The sequence below is a fragment of the Nicotiana tomentosiformis genome, chromosome 7, assembly GCF_000390325.3.
Source record: "Nicotiana tomentosiformis chromosome 7, ASM39032v3, whole genome shotgun sequence".
Lineage (NCBI taxonomy): Eukaryota > Viridiplantae > Streptophyta > Magnoliopsida > Solanales > Solanaceae > Nicotiana > Nicotiana tomentosiformis.
Window position 1 is genome coordinate 2894212 of NC_090818.1, and position 18951 is coordinate 2913162.

Consider the following 18951-nt stretch of genomic DNA (forward strand, 5'->3'; position numbering starts at 1 on the left):
TGCCTTCTTCTAGTATTACTGCTAATGATCATGAAAATGAACTTAGAAGGAGTAATAGACATAGAATTGAAGCTAGTTTTGGTCATGACTTTATCACTACTTTCTTGACTGAAAATATTGAGCTTGATCTTTTGAATTATGAATTAGTGTCTACCTATTTAATAGAAGAAGACCTTAAGACTTATGATGAAGCAATGAGGTCAATAGATGCTAATTTTTGGAAAGAGGCCATTAAAAGTGAATTAGACTCTATAGTTTCTAATCACACTTGGGACTTGTCTGATTTACCTAAAGGTTGTAAACCCATAAGTAGCAAGTGGATATTTAAGAAGAAATTGAGACCTGATGGTACAATTGAGAAATATAAGGCTAGACTTATTATTAGAGGTTTTAACCAAAAGAAAGGCGTTGACTACTTTGATACTTAGTCTCCCGTAACTAAAATAGCAACTATTAGAACTCTTGTTGCCTTAGCCGTTATTCATAATTTAGTGATACATCAAATGAATGTTAAAACGGCTTTTCTAAATGGTGATTTAGAGGAAGAGATCTATATGACTCAAACTGAGGGTTTTGTAATGCAAGGACAGGAGAATAAAGCATGCAAATTGAGAAAGTCTCTATATGGTCTTAAACAGACACCTAAGCAATGGTATGAAAAGTTTAATAGCACACTAGTAGATAATGGATTTGTTGTTAATGCATCTGATACTTGTATTTATTTCAAGATAGTAGGATCAGATTGTATGATTATATGTCTGTATGTGGATGACATGTTAATCTTTGGCCCTAATGTGGATATTGTAAATGAGACTAAGAATTTGTTATCTTCTAAATTTGAAATGAAAGATGTTGGAGAAGCAGATGTAATTTTAGGGATTAAAATCAAAAGAACAGCTAATGATTTTTCATTGTCTCAGTCTCATTATATTGAGAAAATATTGAAAAGGTTTGATTGTTTTGATGTAGCTCATGTGATAACTCCTTATGATCCTAGCATACACTTGAGAAAGAATAAAGAATCTAGTGTTTCTCAAACTGAATATGCTAAGATAATTGGTAGTGTAATGTTTCTCATAAATTATGCACGGCCTGATATTGCTTATGTTGTTAGTAGATTAAGTAGATATACTCACAACCCCAGTAGTGAACACTGGAATGCTCTTCATCGCTTGCTAAGGTATTTGAGAGTTACTATGGATTGGTGTTTGCATTTTAATAATTTTTCTGCTGTTTTAGAAGAATTTTGTGATGCAAATTGGGTTACTAACAATGATGAAGTTAGCTCCACTAGTAGCTATGTGTTTACTTTGGGTGCAAGTGCTATTTCGTGAAAGTCTTCAAAATAGAGTTGTATAGCACATTCGACCATGGAATCTGAATTTATTGCTCTTGAGTTAGCAGGGCAAGAAGCTGAATAGTTGAGAAACTTATTGGCAGACGTGCCTTTGTGGGGAAGACAAACTTCACCAGTGTCTTTACATTATGACTCACAAGCGGCAATTGAAATTGCTAAGAATAGTGTGTACAATGAAAAAAGAAGACATATTCGCATTAGACATGGTGCGGTAAAATAATTATTAAAATATAGTATTATTTCCTTGGAATATGTAAGGTCCGAAAGAAATTTGACGGATCCTTTAACCAAGGATTTTGGCAAGGAGAGTTATCCTTGAAACGTCGAGGGAGATGGGACTAAAGCCCATGGATTGAGAAAGTATGATGGATACCTATTCATGGTCAAACGAAGCCATATGAGACTTTAATATGCACTATATTTCCTATCCCTATGACGTGTGGTAGTGCTTTATAAGGTTGAGCCTATTTTTCTCTTAATGATTCCATAGCCTTAGGTGGTCTATATGTTTATAGACTTGGTGAAATCACCTACATGAGTGTAAAGGTGCGGTCGCCTTTTATGAAAGACTTGGGATGTCTTTCTAGAGCACTCATGAGGAGACCCAAGGTGTGTGCATGACCATAAAAGTACTTTATTAGTATCGCGGAGTTTGCATAAAATTAAGGATATAGTATGTGTGTTGAGGGTCTCAACTCATGTCCATTCAGTTCAAGAGTACTTCACTTTGTGGATATTAGTCGTTGCCTCATTTCACTACGTATCAATTCAAATCAAAAGATATTGACACTTAAATACATATTCCTTCCTTTTGCCCAGGAATTATTCTTATTCTTTATCTTTGCATTAGTGGGGGATTGTTGGTATTATTCCTCTTTAGGTGTTACTCTAATTTGATAATGCAAAGAACAAAGAACACTTCTAATCTACAATTAATCCGTGGTTAATTGTCATACCTCTCCACCATTAATTTGTTATAACATTTCTAGATTTTATGTATATGCAGAGTGGGAGAATAAAGTTACTACTTCATAAATGGTTCACATTCATTCATATGACAGTTTCTTAACTTTTGTGACTTCGTTTGTGAAAAGATACAACTTTTCAGAAGGTTTGAAGTTACTGTCTTTATGACAATTTTGTCATTAAACCAAAATAAATATTACATAACATTAACTCACATTTGGCCTCTTACGATTTTCTGATGGAAGAAAACGTAAATGATTTGCCTATATAAACATCATCATTTGTGAGCTAAAACACCAACCAAAAACATTATTCTCTCATCCTCTCAAAAGACTATTCTTCTTCCTATTTTTTATGGGCAATTCTTTTTTGCAAACTCCAAACTTCCAGCCACGAGTGCACGCATTTGGAAGTATTGTGGAACCTTGGGGAGCGACTGGTCCTAACGATTTGCACCCAATCGGACCGAAATCGCTTTCAAGGCAGTGGCTTGCCACGACACAGTATTTATTCAATAAGTTATTTCTATTCTTGATCAATATTATCTACTATTTTTCTTACATTTATTTCATGTGAAAGCTATTGAATCGATTGAGTTAATTTCTCAAATAATCACTAGGTTGGTGAAATATTGTAGTAAAGTACTTAATCTTATTTTTGTAACAATAAAATTACTTAAGTCAAAACTTGTTTCATATAAAATAATGTTAGAGTATCTCGGTCATTTTAACAAATAAAAAATGTATCATTATATTTTACCAAAATAAATTAAATGTTTATCATCAATTTCAGCAGTTATATTCATTATGAATTACTTATATATAATATATTTTCAATATTTATTGCTTATCAGTTACTTTAATCAATTAAGTCGGCTCTAAATCATTACGAATCTTTTAACAAATAGCCGGTTGATAGCATTGTTTTATTTTTTTAGTCGGTATGCATAGATTATACGTTATTCTAATATATATATATATATATATATATATATATATATATATATATATATATATATATATATATATTTGTTGACTATTTTTTATTTAAGAAATTAAATGAGCGACTATTTAGGTTAATTATTTAAATCTTTATTCGTTTGGTAGCGTAAACGGATAATTGAACAAAACATAATAATGGGCTCGTTGGCTTTCTATTTGGTTGGAACATGATGTCTCTTCATCAATCAAGTCTTGGCTAAACAGGAAATATATAGAGTATTACGATTGCCTTTTTTTTTTTTTTTTAAATTTTTAAAATTGGCTTTTTCTCGACAGTCTAGTTAGTTATTATTCATAACTTGGCTCAAATTGCACGTTTTGTTCCAATATAAATAAACATGAAAAGAATGGTCATAACTAATCTACTTAACGTCTTACAAAATTATCAGGACAAGAAGCTCAGATAAGACTTGAGGATTAAAGAATCTTGGATTTCTCAATTTTATCAACAGTAAGTGGATTAGATTATGTCCAAATGGTTTTGGATTTTATCTTATCATGTTTCTTTTCTTTTAATTTTTTATGCCTTTGGGCCAAACTTATACAATGTGTACACTCTATGTAGGTCCGTTATTGCTTATGTTTCGACATAACCAAGTAGCTTGGTATCATATTTGTGTTGACTCTTTTATTTAATATGCATAAATAATTCAAGAATACAGTTACTTTTTTGGAATTTAAAATTCATAAACTTAAAATCCTAATTTCGACTCTAAATTAAGAAGAACCAGAAACATTCGTCACATTCAATCATTCATACAAAAATGCTGTCTGGTGGTAGTCTCCTCTAAATTCTAATAAATGGTTTACACTTCGATTAAACTAGCAAACTATTCGAAGCCAATTATTATAATAAGTGCCCATTTGATTTTTTTTATTTTTATTTTTATTTTATTTTTTTTTACAACTTTTCCCTGAATTGTTTTTTGTTGTTTTTTTTTATAGAATAAGTGATTGGCCATGAAATTTTAAATTTCACTTAAAGTTGAATTTTAAAATTTTAAAAAATTATAAAAAGTTATTTTTAAAATTTTTTACTTCAAATAACTGGAAAAAAAAAAATTCAAAAACAACTCCAAATTATATTCATGTCCAAACACAACTCTAATTTTCAAATACCATTTCACTTGAATTTTTTCCCCACTTTTTTCGAAATTTCACAATTCTTGTGCCCAAACTCCCACTAAGATTAGTCCCCACATCGTATAAATAACATTTCTGAAATGTTGAAAAAAAGATCTACGTTTACTTAACCCCCCAAAAAGTAAAAGCTTAGGTCAAAGCAAGGGATCTTACAAACTATCCTATTTCTTTCATGGCATAAACAAAAAGTGTAACCAACCATAAAAGAATCCTAGCCCGTCAAAAACTACAATAAAATAACTTACTTTCACATAATTTTTTTTTTAAAAAAACTGATTAATTATCCACTCACTCTTACAAGAAACTCTATCGAACACAACATTTTTTCCTGGACAAGGTAGTAGTAAGTCTGTGTACTCGCTACCCTCCCCAGACTCCACTTGATATGTTGTTGTTGTTGTCGTCGTCGTCGTCTCTTGAGAAAACGGAGGAGGAAACAAAACGAACATAGCTTCATTACTTATTCAAATTTGGTAGTTGAAAATCTCCCACTTCATAATACTCTTCCGTCTCAGAAGTATGCATTTGATAAGAAGTTGCAGCATTTGGCAACATAGGATGATACTGATGAAAGTAGTTATTAGGTGTCGCCATTGGAACAAAATAACACAATGGTTGAGGTTGTTGATCAACATTATTGCTAAACAACATATTATTATCTCGGGCCAAATCCCTGTGACACATCCGTTGACTTTCGATAACATTTCCACTAGCATTTAACATCGCTAAATGTGGCTCATAACCGGTACCGGTGCAGTGAGGTATTCCAGTCGAGATTCCTGAAATTTGATGATTATCTTGTCGTATCATATGATATTGCCCAAATGGCATAATTTCTGTCTCCGGGAAATTCATCGGTGGCACCAATTGCTGATGTTGCTGCTCAATAATTTCAAGTTGCAAACTACTTATTCTAACCAAACTCTGCATTACACATTGAGTATTTGGCTGAGTTAATTGCTTTCCAAGAAAACTCATTGCATGCATGTTTTCTAATGATATTGTCTGCGTTCCTTTCAAGAGTTCCAACCTGTTAGAAAAATAGTAGAAAGATATAATTGTAAGATGTCTTTGAAGCGCGAGTAATCACTATCTTTAAATAGAAAAATTAACCCAAATAGTCATCCACCCAATCACTTAAACTAAACATAGTCGGCGGAGGTATAATATCTATACATAATTTATGTAATATATGTGTATGATTGTTATAATCTATATATATGGCTAGAAAAGTAAATAATGAATATGACCGGCTATTTCTGTAAAGACCCCAAATAGAACTCCTGCATACTTCTAAGTAAATTTTATGTCCGAATTCATAGTCAAAACTAAGTAAATTTCGAACAACGTCGCATAAATTGGGACCGAGAGAGTATTTAACAATACCTTTGCTTCATAAACTCTATTTTCGCACCCAATAAGGCAGAAAGTTGTTTGAGTTGATCAGAAGATAAACTATCGTAGTGTTGATCCCAAGTTGGATACTTAGCCTCAAAATTTCTTTTGCGTAATTTTGAAGACTCGATCTCGACTTTTCTCGTTAAGTCTCTGAAGTAAAAGGATAAATCATGAGTTCTCAATCTCTTATCATCGTCCGATCGGGCTCTGTACGAGTAGATTAAGCTCAGAACTGTATCTTTATCGGGCCAGATTGTTGGTTCGCTATCTTTTGGACCGTATACAATCATGCATAGCTTGACTTGACATAAAATTGATAATTCATTCGACTTTTTCTCCAAACTTTTTTTTCTCTTTTGATACGTCGAATTTCGAGATCTTTCGTTTTTAATCAGTTCCATGCCAATTTTTCTTCGGCTCATCTGTTGAATTCACAAGAAGTTCAGGAAAATTTGTGATTTTGGGTAATAAAAAAGAAAATGGCTAAGTTAAAGTAGCATATTCTATATTTAAAGTAATGTATAGAGTTTTAATAAATTTTCCTACTACCACAGATAATTAAATTGGTCTTATATGAAGGTATACCATTGTTTTCCTTAAGAAAGAAACCTTTGGGCAAGAACAATTAATTACTTCATTCGGTCCACTTTAATTGATTTTTTGATTGTTTTCACATGTATTAAGAAATTCATGTTTTAGCATTAATTAATAATAAAATTGATCATATTAACCATAATTTACTCCAAGAACTAACTTTGAAAAAACTAAGTTAATTTCTTCTTGATATCTACGAAAAATAAATATTGTGGACCAAAAGGAGCACTCATTTACATGCTAAAAATAAATATTGTCTCTCAAAATTCGAAGTGCATCACATAAATTAGAAAAGAAGGAATATCTAAGATGAAAAAAATATAATTAAATATAATAGAGCCTAAGGTTCAAGAGCAAGAAAATCTTTATACAAATAGTCGGTCTTATACATGGATTATACATATACTTACTATTTTAAGTTTAAGTGCTTGGATCGACTGCTATTTAAGTTAATTCTTCAAAATTGAAAGCATCTATACATCTTCTTGAAGAAATTTCAGTTAATTGTCTTTATGTGACAGAACAATAATAAGAAACTCATAAGTATTTGCAAACATAAAACATCAAAATCAAGAAACTTTGTCTGTTTTAAAAGTATATATGTTTGTCTGGTACAGAATAATTGTTCAGTAAATTAAAGCCAAGAAATTAACAATTACCTCTTTGTAATTAACTTTAAATCTTCAAAATTAAACCCTTTGTTTCTGAAACACCAATGTGGCTGAGATAGTCAGCCTAAAAGAAAAGTATGCAAAAGTTTAGTAACCCAAATGCCAGAAAAAATAAAAATAAATAAACAAGAACACCAATAATTAATACAACTGCTTGAATTAATTAAACCCAATTTCAGGAATAATTGCTAAAGTAATTGGACGAATTTCTTACTACAAAATAAATAATAATTAAAAAAAATGAGGATAGAACAGAGCTAAAAACAGCAAGAAAGAGAGAAATTGAAGAAGGAATACCAAATTAGTCGCCGAGTTAAATCAAAGAAGAAGGCTTCAATCTCCTTTTAAGGTATTTTATACTTACCATTTTTTGTTCTTTGTATGTATGTAGTCTAAATTGTAGTACTAATACGTTTTGAGTAAGAATATTTTTCTTTCCTTTTTGGTTTACTTCGTATATTTTCTTTTTCCTAATTTTGCTTGTTAGCTTTTATTTCATTTTTAGGTTCTTATATTGATTATGTTTCCTTTAATAGAAGTTGTACTCAATTTACTTGTCCACTCTCTACGTTCAAGCCTTTTATTAGTCTTTATTTAATTTTCTAGGAACACCACCCAATTGTAGTAATAGATTTCCACGAAATACATGGGTTTTTCTATTCAATATGGTAAAAACACCCCTTCAAATGCCATTAAAATTTAAGCGCACACAATATTTATGTCAAATCAATAATAATTTCAATGTAGACAATTTACTCTAATGAAAACATTAATGACTGTTTTCACGGTTTGAACTCGTGACTTTTAGGTCATTCGGAGACAATTTTATCGTTGATTCAAGATTTTTCTTCTTTTTATCATCTAACTATTGTTAATTAATATGCCTTTTCACCTCATTTATTACTTAACCGTGATAAAATACATCGATTTAGTGTAAATAGGGTGTTCGCAAGTCCTAACCAAGAATGTCACATAATGATTTCTTTTTTGCTTTGTTTTCTTGGTGACTTCAGAACTAAAAATCATGTGTTACAAAATACTTAATTAGCGACGTGTTTAATAAAATGTAGTAACAAAATTTTATATTTTCACGTGGTTATTTGGTGTATCGCGCGAGTACTAATACTAGTTTTTATTACAACAATCATATAATAAGTGGAGACTAATTGTAAAATAAGATAACTAATTTGGTGCAATAAATTAAACTGCTTTTGTACCGTAAAAAGAAGTGTTACATTGTTATTATATTTATGTCAAAATCTTTTGAAGAATATTAAAAAAAAAAAAAAAAATTGGGATCAAAGTTAATGAATTGCGACATTTTATTTAACATGCCGTGGTCTGTGTGTTGGATTTAACTAGTTCTTATTGGCAAAACTATACAGTATAGCTGCTCTAAAAAATAATAGCCGATAAATATAATATACAAAAAATATATATGATTTATGCATAATTAATATGTATTTTTTGTATATTGACTAGTAAATGTAATTATTTGGGCCGGCCGGCCAAATATGTAACTTGTCTGTTCTTATTTGGGTCAGCCCAATTTAAGTCTGTACACGGTCATTGGGAGCATTGATACTGAACAATGGGAAAAAAAGAAAGGGAAAATGACACTATAGTGCCGCTCTAATAGTCAAAACAATATACATTTATGTTATATATAAAAATTATACAAATTTGATACCCTCTTTCGACTACCAAATATAAATAGTTGCCGGCAAAGTGTAAAAAGCCCAAACGATTTATGCAAATGCCTCTTCAAGATTGAACTGCTTTGCTTCTGCAAAATGAAATGTGATAAGTGATAACTAAATTCAATACTATTTTCTGGCATTATATACACAAGACATCTTTCAAATTTGTGTTGCAACATTGTACTATGACAATTTCTACACTGTCAAAAAGAGCTTTTACATGCAATTGCAACATCTCAGAAAAACTCCGTATATTTTCTTTGTCCTAGTTTTGCTTGTTACCTTTTATTTCATTTTTTTAGGTTCTTATATCGATTGTGTTTCCTTTAATAGAAGTTGTACTCAATTTACTTGTCCACTCTCTCCGTTCAAGCCTTTTCTAGGAACACCACCCAATTCTAATAGATTTCCACGAAATACATGGGTTTTTCTTTTCAATATGGTAAAACACAAAGTTTATGTCAAACCAATAATAACTTCCGCATACTCTTTTATCATCTAATTAAAGGACAGTCTGGTGTACAATTATCCCCCGTTCACATAGAGTTCAGAGAAGGGCCGTACCTCAAGAGGTGTGGTGTAGACAACCTACCCTAATGCAAACATTAGTGACTATTTTCACGGTTCGAACCTGTAACCTATAAGTCACACGAAGGCAACTTTACCGTTGCTCCAAGATTTTCCTTCTTTTATCATCTAACTATTGTTAATTAATATATATTTCACCTCACTTATTATTTAACTGTGATAAAATACATTGATTTAGTGTAAATACGATGCTCCCAATGTATACGGTAAAATACGTCATGATACGTGGCCGCTTGAGAGAATGATACGTGGAATTAAAGGCGAGGGATAGTTAGAACCGAAGGCAGTTAACCCGTTTGTCTCCGAAAAGAACAACACTCGTAAAGATACAACAAATACCCTCCAACCGGTAGCATTTAATGGAGGATATTACATAACATTTAGTGTGCTGCCCCGTTACAGAGAATTTTTGTCATTTATGCTCACCGTTACACCTTCATCAATGGCCCTCATAATTGACATTAAAGAAGGGCACGATCCTATGACCTTGTTCCCTAGGCGTAGCTATAAATAGTGAGCTCTGTTATCGTTGTAGAGAACATGACTTTTCTGGCAAATTTACGCTATAATCAATCAAAAGCTTTACATAACTTTACTTTCTTTTTCCTTATTTTCATCACTGTTTTACCCGAAAATTCTGCTCCCGGAATTACTGTTTTTCGTGATTTTACCTTCACTTCAAGGCTAAGTATTGCGCATTTCTTTAATTATTTCATTATTTTAGGATCAAATTAATTCACTTATCTAGAAATCACGTATAAATTCAACTGTACCGTTTTATGGGTAACACCCAAGTCTTAACCAAGAGTCACACAATGACTTCTTTTTTGATTTGTTTTGTTGGTGACTTCAGAACTAAATATCATGTGTCACGAAATACATGATTTACCGACGTGTTTAATAAAATGTTGTAATAAATTTTATATTATCAGGTTACCTTAATAGTTATTACATCAATCATATAATAAACGGAGACTAATTATAAAATTAGATAAGTAATCTGGTGCAATAAATTAAACTGCTTTTGTACGGTAAAAAGAGGTGTTACATTGCTATTATATTTATGTCAAAATCTTTTGAAGAATATTACAAAAAAAAAAAGGTGATAAAAGTTATTGAATTGCGACATTTTATTTAACATGTCATGGTCTCTGTGTTCGATTTAACTAGTTCATATTTGGGTCAGCCCAATTTAAGTCTGTACATGGTCATTGGACTTCAGCAATTGATACGGGTGGAAATGAAAATATATCCATAGTTTATAATATATTTACAGATTAGTTAATTCATCCAAATTTCAGGATACTGACGTTCTAAAGTTTGAACTTCATGACATTGTGTTGAAAAGTTCGAAAATTGTGTTCAAAAATTCGAATCTTATGCCTTTAATTTAAAATTGGCAGTTCAAAAATTCATGACACTTAGTCCTGAATTTTAAATTAGCTAACTTATAAATTTAGGATACTAAGGGTGTGTTTGGTATGACCGAAAACATTTTTCGAAAATTCCCTTTTTCCACTGTTTGGTTGCACAAAATAGTTTGGAAAATATTTTCTTAGATATCACCTTTTCCTGAAATTGGAGGAAAATGACTTACCTAGAAAAAGTTAAGAAAATATTTTACAAAAACTCAACCTACCCTCACATCTAACCCCAACCCCCTCCCTCTTCTCTCCCCTACCCCACCTCTCCTGCCCCCTCTCTCCAAAAAGGCTTTTTTTTTTAATTTTCAGATTTCAGTTTTTTTTTCTTTTCCGTCATCACCCCCCCCCCCCCCCAACCCCCGCTGGTCTTTTATATATTTTCATATTTGTTTTTTTTTTTTTTTTTTTCAGTTTACTGGTTCGAAATTTTACGAGTTCTAAAGTTATGAGTTCGGAGGTTTATGTGTTTGGAAGTTTGCGGATTTAGAAATTATAGAATTTACGGGTTCGAAAGTTTAGCGGTTCAGAAGTTTATGAAATTTGTGGGTTCGGAAGCTTGTTGGTTCGAAAGTTTATGGTTTCATGTTTATTGTATTTAAATTATTTATGAATACTCTTGAGAAGTTATTTCCCTTAATTTGCGTACCAAACACCGGAAAATGAGTAAGATTATTACTTGTTTTCCAAGAAAATATTTTTCACGGAAAATATTTTTCGTTATACCAAACACACCCTAAGTGCTGAATATCAAATTAGCAGCTCAAAAATTCAAGATATTTAATTTTGAACTAACTGGCTAGTTTTTAAATATATTATAAATTCTGAATATATTTTAAATAATAGTCTTAAAAGTAACTATGGGAAAAAGAAGCAGGGCAGTAAGAACATGGACGGACGATTTATGCAAATATCTCTTTTTAGGTTATTCTTTAGACTTTGTCCCTACTTTCAAAAGTTGTGTAAATATAACCCTCAAGAAATCATCCCTTACAGACAACATTAGACGCGGTAGTAATGTTTGCTCATAAAATATTAGATTGTGGTACAAAAGGTCCATCAGTAAAATGAGGGTTATTTGCTAAATAACTAATATAAAAAGGAACAAATGGCAAAACAAGATTGAACTGCTTTGCTTCTGCAAAATGAAATGTGATAACTAAGTACAGTACTATTTTTCTGGCATTATATAATATATACATAAGACATCTTTCAAATTTGCGTTGCAACATTACACTAAGACAATTTCTACACTGTCAAAAAGAGCTTTTACATGCAATTGCAAAAACTATGGAATAGTTCCCATAGCTCTGCCCAAAAAAAGATGAGTTACTATGGAACTTTCTACTTAAAAATTTTTTAGTGTACATCATTAAATGAACCATCTCCCATGGCTAGCATAGCTCTACTTGATAGAAAAACTACATAAATAGTCATAAGTCCCAACCCTAACAACTTGCTCGGGCGCATATCGTTTCGTGGTAGCACGACGAGTGCCCAAACCAATGCCAACATTAGAAATCCCATTGTGTAATACAAGCTATCATCTCTTGGAAACATATAAGATTGTGGCTTCTTAGACAAAGTTCCAAGGAGCATTGAGATGCCTAAACCAATAAGTGTGTTGAACATAGGCCCGGCGTAACAACCCGACATAGCAATCTGCACACCATCTGCATTATTCACTGCTATCGCGACATTTGACATTAAGTCGCCCATTGAGTTGCCCCATGCCAATACAGTTAACGCTAGAATCGATGGATTGACACCAAAGATAACACCAAATGCCACTAGCAACGCCACTAGCTCGTTTGCCACGATGTAAAACCAAATGATACTCATAAAGAAACCTCCGAAAAGCCATGGAAATAAACACCTCCTAGGTGGATGATCAACATTCGTGTAGACGAATGCAATACCTCCAAGTGTACCACCAACTACAGCACCAAGAACATATGCAACGCTAGTAGGGTAGCGCAAATCGTCCTGAGTGTTCCAAAGGAATGCTAAAAGCAGGGGCGCCAACGTAGCACTGGAAACAGCATATACTTTTGACCATCTTTCCTCATCAACAATGGGAATTGTTAACCTTCTTGGAAGTGTCAATGGTATTTCTAGCAGTGAAAACAACTTGGAACACGAAAAGGAAGACGACTGATAATTCACATCGTCCTGTTCATTCCAACCCCACAAAGCCATTGGACTTTCTCCGCGATTCTCCTTCACAACTTCATCAGAGAAAATCGCCACATTCGAAAACCACATCCAATGTGGCATCTGACCCTGTAGTTGCACCAATCCATCTACAGATTCCGACTTAATAAGAGGCGCACGTAAAGAATCGTGCTCTCCATCTACACTACTAGACAACATACTTGCTGTAACCGGTAACAATGGAGCAGCTGAATCCAACATCAAACTACTACTGCTACTATTACCACCACGACGATTCCTCAACATCTCAGTTACAGCAACAAAAACAGCATACACCAAATAAATAGAGACAAAGGCAACAGCACCTAAAACAGTCACCTTGCCTATAATCAAAAGAGCTAGAAGCGAAACGAGAGCTATAATAAAGAAACACACATCCCTAATAAAACATTTCTTATCAATCCTAATACATTGCTCAGCAACACATAAGGAGACAGTACCAACTACAACACAAGTAACAAAAACAGCTCCACCAAGAACACTATTCAACCCCACTTCCCCAGAATCACTGCCCATAAAAGCAGCAATACTCGCAAAAACATCAGGTGCTCCATTTCCTAAAGGGAGAAGAGTAACCCCAGCTACAGTTGGTGGCAGTTTTAACAAATTAGACAACTTTTCAAGACAACAACAAAAGTAATCAGCAGCTGTATTTCCCAACAAATAGAACAAACCAATCAACCAAATGGCAAGTGTCACATACCCTAAAAAACTAAAACTTTCACAGTCACAGTAAAAGAACATAAGATAATTAAAGAAACCCCCTGAATTACATTGAGGATTAGCCTTTAAATACTCACATTTAGTACTATAACCCTTATGTTTATACAACCCTGCACAGAATTTGAGATTACTAGTTGACACCCCAACATCTTGAATTTCAACAATTTCTCTTCTAACAGTAGTAATTTTGAAGCTCCTTATAAAGGAATAAGATTTCTTAGAAAGTGGAATTTGAAGAACATTTTGTCTATGGAAAAAGAAAAGAACCAAAACCGACAAACAAAGTCCATTGAAAATTCCACGAAACCTGGACCTTTTCCTACAGTAAAAACGATTCAAAGCTTCCATTTTTTTTCCAATTCTTGAAAAAGCTTAATTCTACGAGAAAGTGACTGGCGAAGAAAAAACCAAAATTTGGGTCTTCCAAGATTTTGAATTCTATTAACCAAACTTGGAAAATTCAAAGGAAAATTCCTAGAAATTTAGCTGAGACAAAAATTGTCAACTGAGGATGTTATAAAGCAAAAGAAAGAGAAATTTCTAGCTGGTTTGCTACTCTTTTTTTTCTTTTTTTTGGGTGAATTTTGAAGAGAGAAATGGTAAGAAAGGAGGAGGAGAAGAAGCTGGGGAGTTAATTAAGTTAAGGGAGCAAAATAATAGGGAGAGGGAGCCATGAAAAGTGTGACGCGTAGGACAAAGGAACAGAAGATTTAGCATAGGAGACAAGTGGTCGCTTTCTAGGATGAGTCGAATGTTCTTTTCGATAATTTTGGGCTTTTTTGGGCCACCACCTACAGTTAGGTAATGCTTACCCAATCATAGAGTCCATAATATTAAATGATAAAAATCTCTATTATTTGGGATTTTAACACTGTTAGTCTCTTTTTAAAGAATATTTATATAAATTTATATAAATAACATTACTTTGGCTTTATTTTAAAAATAGCGCATTCATTTACGATTATAACCTTTTTAAAGATTCTTTACCTGACATCTAATTTTTTAAACGTAAACACTAACCACAATTAAAGGGATTATTGAACCACATTAATTTATCACAACATTCTCTCTCATCATTAATCTATTCTTGTCATTTTCTTTGAATCTCAGAAAAAGTCACATTTTTTATTATTCTCCCATACACAATCTAAATCAATTTACATTCCATTACTATAACAATATTATTCAAAGTATTTTGCATGAGAATATGATTATACCAATATTATACCAAATACATTACATAACAAATAAAAGTAAAATATTAGCATACCATTATTAAACCAAGAACAATTAAATAAATATAATATACCACGTATTTTAAGAAAAAATACATATAACTTTTATACCTAAACACAATAAAAAAAAAGAATATACCATGTATCTTGAAGACAAAGTACAAAAACTTCTTATACCTAAACACAACAAAATAAACAAAATATACCATATATTTTTAAGTATAAAAATGGTATGCACTTTATTTGCAACTTGATTAACATTTACTTGGGTTAGGTAAAATAATTGAGTGTCGAGTTTGGGTGTGGAAATAGAATATATGGGTGCATATATAAACATATAATAGACGGATATATATGTACAATATACTTAATATATATTGTACAATTTATTATGAGGCTGATTTGGAAAAGAATATAGGGGAAATTAAACATGATTTATGGCGGGAGGGGAATGATATGTTAGCAATGAATGTGATTAGGAGATAATGGCAATAAATTTAAGGAGATAAAATTGAAGTCCTAATTTTTTGGAGATATTTTTGGGATGAAATTGCATCATTCTCGCACATTAAAGGGATGTCAACTTCTTTTAGATTTCTACTAATCTCTCTCTCTATATATAAAAGAGGGCCAATGAATGGCATATCTCTTAAGCTAAGCTAGTATTGATATTTATCTTTTTTGTCAAATTTTTGGCATTTTTCTCTTATTTTCACCTTAAGATATTGCTTAAAATTATATAAAGACCCTCTATTAATTTCTTCCATAAGTTTCTACCGTTAGCTTCTTTATTACTCCTAGAATTTACTTACATGTATGGACGTTACATTATAGCACAGCGCAAGAGGCAAAAGCTTGATGAATTTGTTCTTATATTTGAAGACCAGGTTTATGGCTTTGCACTAAGTACGTACTATTTTTTTTTCTTTAATTTCTTCTTCATACTCTTATGCAATTGTTATTTGTGTTCCCTTGGGTGTATTGCAGGGGCCTATAAGATTCAACGTATCTGTTATATCGTAAAGGGAATTAAATTTCAAAGCTAAGCATCTGATCCGCCAAGTACTAAATTTCAAAGTCAAGCACCTGATCGGACAAGTACGTTGCAAACTCTGATCGTAATTATTTTTGCATCATATCTTTTTGTAATCTAAGCCTCTTTCTGATAATATTGAAAGTGCTCCGAGTAATACTCGCAGACAGGTTAGCCATCGACAAACTTTTTATATCTCATGAAATTGCATCTTTTTCACAACCTTTCTCTAATTTAAAGGTTTATCTGAGTAATATTGTAGTCATATAAAAAAAGTAAAAGAGAATTTCAAGAATCACAAGAGTTCTCAAGGCATATATGGCCTAAGGAAAAGATCTAGAATGCAATTTTATTATAGCACATGAGTTTGGCTCTTCAAAAAACTATTTCGTTATAATTTTCATTCTCAGCATTTTCACTATGGTGAAGAGCACATTTTATCTGCTCTTCAAACCATGCTATGTGTCACGACCCAAAATCCCAACCCATCATGATGGCGCCTATCTCTATACTAGGCAAACCAATAATTTCGATAAACCACAATTTCTCTTAAATTTGAAAATACAATAATTTAATACAATACAAAATCTCACAAATACTGACATGAACACTCCCCAAAACCTGGTGTCACTGAGTACATGAGCACCTAATATGAATACAAGTCTGGAAAATACGGTTTATAATAGTCTGAGACCAAATACAGTAAACAAGGAGATAGAGAAGGAGAGACAAGGTCTGCGGAACACGGCAGCTACCTCAAAATCTTCTGAAAATCAACTGCGCAAAATGATCAACACCCGCTATGTCCGGAAACACTTGGATCTGCACATGAAGTGCAGGGTGTAGTATGAGTACAACCAACTCAGCAAGTAGCAATAATGACTAAGGAACTGAAGATAATGACGAGCTACACAGTTATAGTTCACTTTCAATGATTCCAACAAAGAATAGACATGCTTTCAAATTCGGCAGTTTAAGACAATTCAATTTTATACAGTTCAAGTTTGTGTAATCCGTATATAAAATCTTTCAGAGATTTCACAACAATGACAGATAGCAACCAAGTGTAACAACAAATGCAAAACAAGTACAACCTCTCAGGCAACAGTCACTCAACTCATCACAACAACTCAACCACAAGCTCTCAGCCCTTAGCACTCACACTCGATGGGTACTCGCGCTCACTGGGGTGTACAGACTCTGGAGGGTCGCCATAATTTGTACGGACAACTCATGTGCTATAATATCCTGCACAGACAACTCACGTGCCATAATATCCTTACCTCACCGACATGCCCTCGGCCTTACTCAGTCCTCAACCTCTCTAGTCTCTCGGGCTCTCAGAAATTACAAAGATCAGCCCAAGAAAAGATAAAATAATGCATCAACAAATATCAAGAAAGACTAAGGTATGATACGCAAGTAAAATCATGACTGAGCACAAGATAACAATTAGCAAATAATTCAATAAGTATGTGACCTCTGTGGGTTCCAACAGTACTATCACATAACCTAAGCATGGTTTCTAACATAATTTACAGTCAAATTTCTTCAACACATAGAGAGCATATGGCTAACAATAAGTTATTCAACTTTACAGTTTCACGGGACGGACCAAGTCACAATCCCCTCGGTGCACGCCCACACGCACGTCACTTAGCATGTGCGTCACCTCCAAAATATTTACATGACACAAAATTCCGGGGTTTCATACCCTCAGGACCAGATTTAAAACTGTTACTTACCTCAAAACGTGAAATTCTTTACTCTGCTATGCCTTTTCCTCGCAAATCGGCCTCCGAATACCTCGAATCTAGTCACAAATAATTTATTTCAGTCAATAAAATTTATTGGAATTAATTCCATAAGAAAATACTAATTTTCCATAAAACTCCAAAATTTAGCTCAAAAATCGCCCGTGGGGCCCACGTCTCGGAACCCGACAAAAATTATAAAATTCGGAAGCACATTCAACCACGAGTCTAACCATACCAATTTTACCAAAATTCGACCTCAACTCAACCCTCAAATCTATAAATTTTATTTCCAAATTTCTAAGTTCCAATCTCCGATTTACACCTCAAAATCATGTAATCTAGTCGGATTATTCAATGATAATTCAATATTATGGAGTAGAAATGATCACAAGGGACTTACCTCAAGTTTTCCTTAAAAATCTATCAAACATCGCCTCTCCTCAAGCTCCAATTTGTCAAAAATGGCGAATGGGACGAAGTCCCTGCTTTATAATTCTGCCCAGACTGCCTCGGTTTTGCCTCGATCTTGGCCTTCGATCGAGGTCCTCGATCCTGGGTCTCGATTCTGACCCTCGATCCTGGCTCTCGACCCTGGCCCTCGATCATGTCTTCGACCCTACCTTCGATCGTGGCCCTCGACCCTAGGCTCGATCGTGGTTTGATTTTGGGTTCGATTTTTGGGCTCGATTTCTGGGCTCGAATCTGGGCTCGATTTCTGGGCTCGAATCTGGCATAAGAGATTTCCAACAGAAGGAAATTACAGCAGCTGTTGTAGTTTAATTTTTTGATCCGTTAACCATCCAAAATTCACCCGAGCCCCTCGGGACCTCAACCAAATATACCAACAATTCCTAAAACATCATACGAACTTAGTCGAACCCTCAAATCACCTCAAACAACGCTAAAACCATGAACTACACCCCAATTCAAACCTAATGAACTTTGAAATTTCTAATTTCTACAAATGGCTCCGGAACCCATCAAATCACGTCCTAATGACCTCAAATTTTGCACACGAGTCATAAATGACATAACAGAGGTATTCTAATTTTCAGAATCGGATTCCGACCCCGAAATCAAAAAGTCAACCCCCGGTCAAACTTTCCAAAAATTAAACTTTCGGCATTTCAAGCCTAATTCCACTACGGAC

General features: G+C 33.2%; 2 protein-coding genes across 2 annotated transcripts; both read right to left on the reverse strand.

The window, feature by feature from the left end:
* Positions 1 to 4456: 4456 nt before the first annotated feature.
* Positions 4457 to 6287, reverse strand: LOC104092253 (floral homeotic protein PMADS 2-like). Its single transcript, XM_018769501.3, has 2 exons — positions 5854 to 6287; positions 4457 to 5497 (listed from the first exon to the last, which is right to left on the reverse strand). The coding sequence occupies exons 1-2, from the start codon at positions 6285 to 6287 to the stop codon at positions 4924 to 4926; spliced, it is 1008 nt and encodes a 335-aa protein (XP_018625017.1). The 3' UTR covers positions 4457 to 4923.
* Positions 6288 to 11948: 5661 nt separating this feature from the next.
* LOC104103999 (cation/calcium exchanger 3-like) lies at positions 11949 to 14454 on the reverse strand. Its single transcript, XM_009611980.4, has one exon. The coding sequence runs from the start codon at positions 14122 to 14124 to the stop codon at positions 12199 to 12201; it is 1926 nt and encodes a 641-aa protein (XP_009610275.1). The 5' UTR covers positions 14125 to 14454; the 3' UTR covers positions 11949 to 12198.
* Between the last annotated feature and the right edge of the window lie 4497 nt (positions 14455 to 18951).

Excerpts from the sequence above, each read along its gene's own strand:
- LOC104092253 (XM_018769501.3), bottom strand. The coding sequence starts at position 6,287 with ATGAGCCGAAGAAAAATTGGCATGGAACTGATTAAAAACGAAAGATCT. Across the intron at positions 5,498-5,853 it reads ATAGAGTTTATGAAGCAAAG|GTTGGAACTCTTGAAAGGAA; the intron begins GTATTGTTAAAT and ends TTTTTCTAACAG.
- LOC104103999 (XM_009611980.4), bottom strand. The coding sequence starts at position 14,124 with ATGGAAGCTTTGAATCGTTTTTACTGTAGGAAAAGGTCCAGGTTTCGT.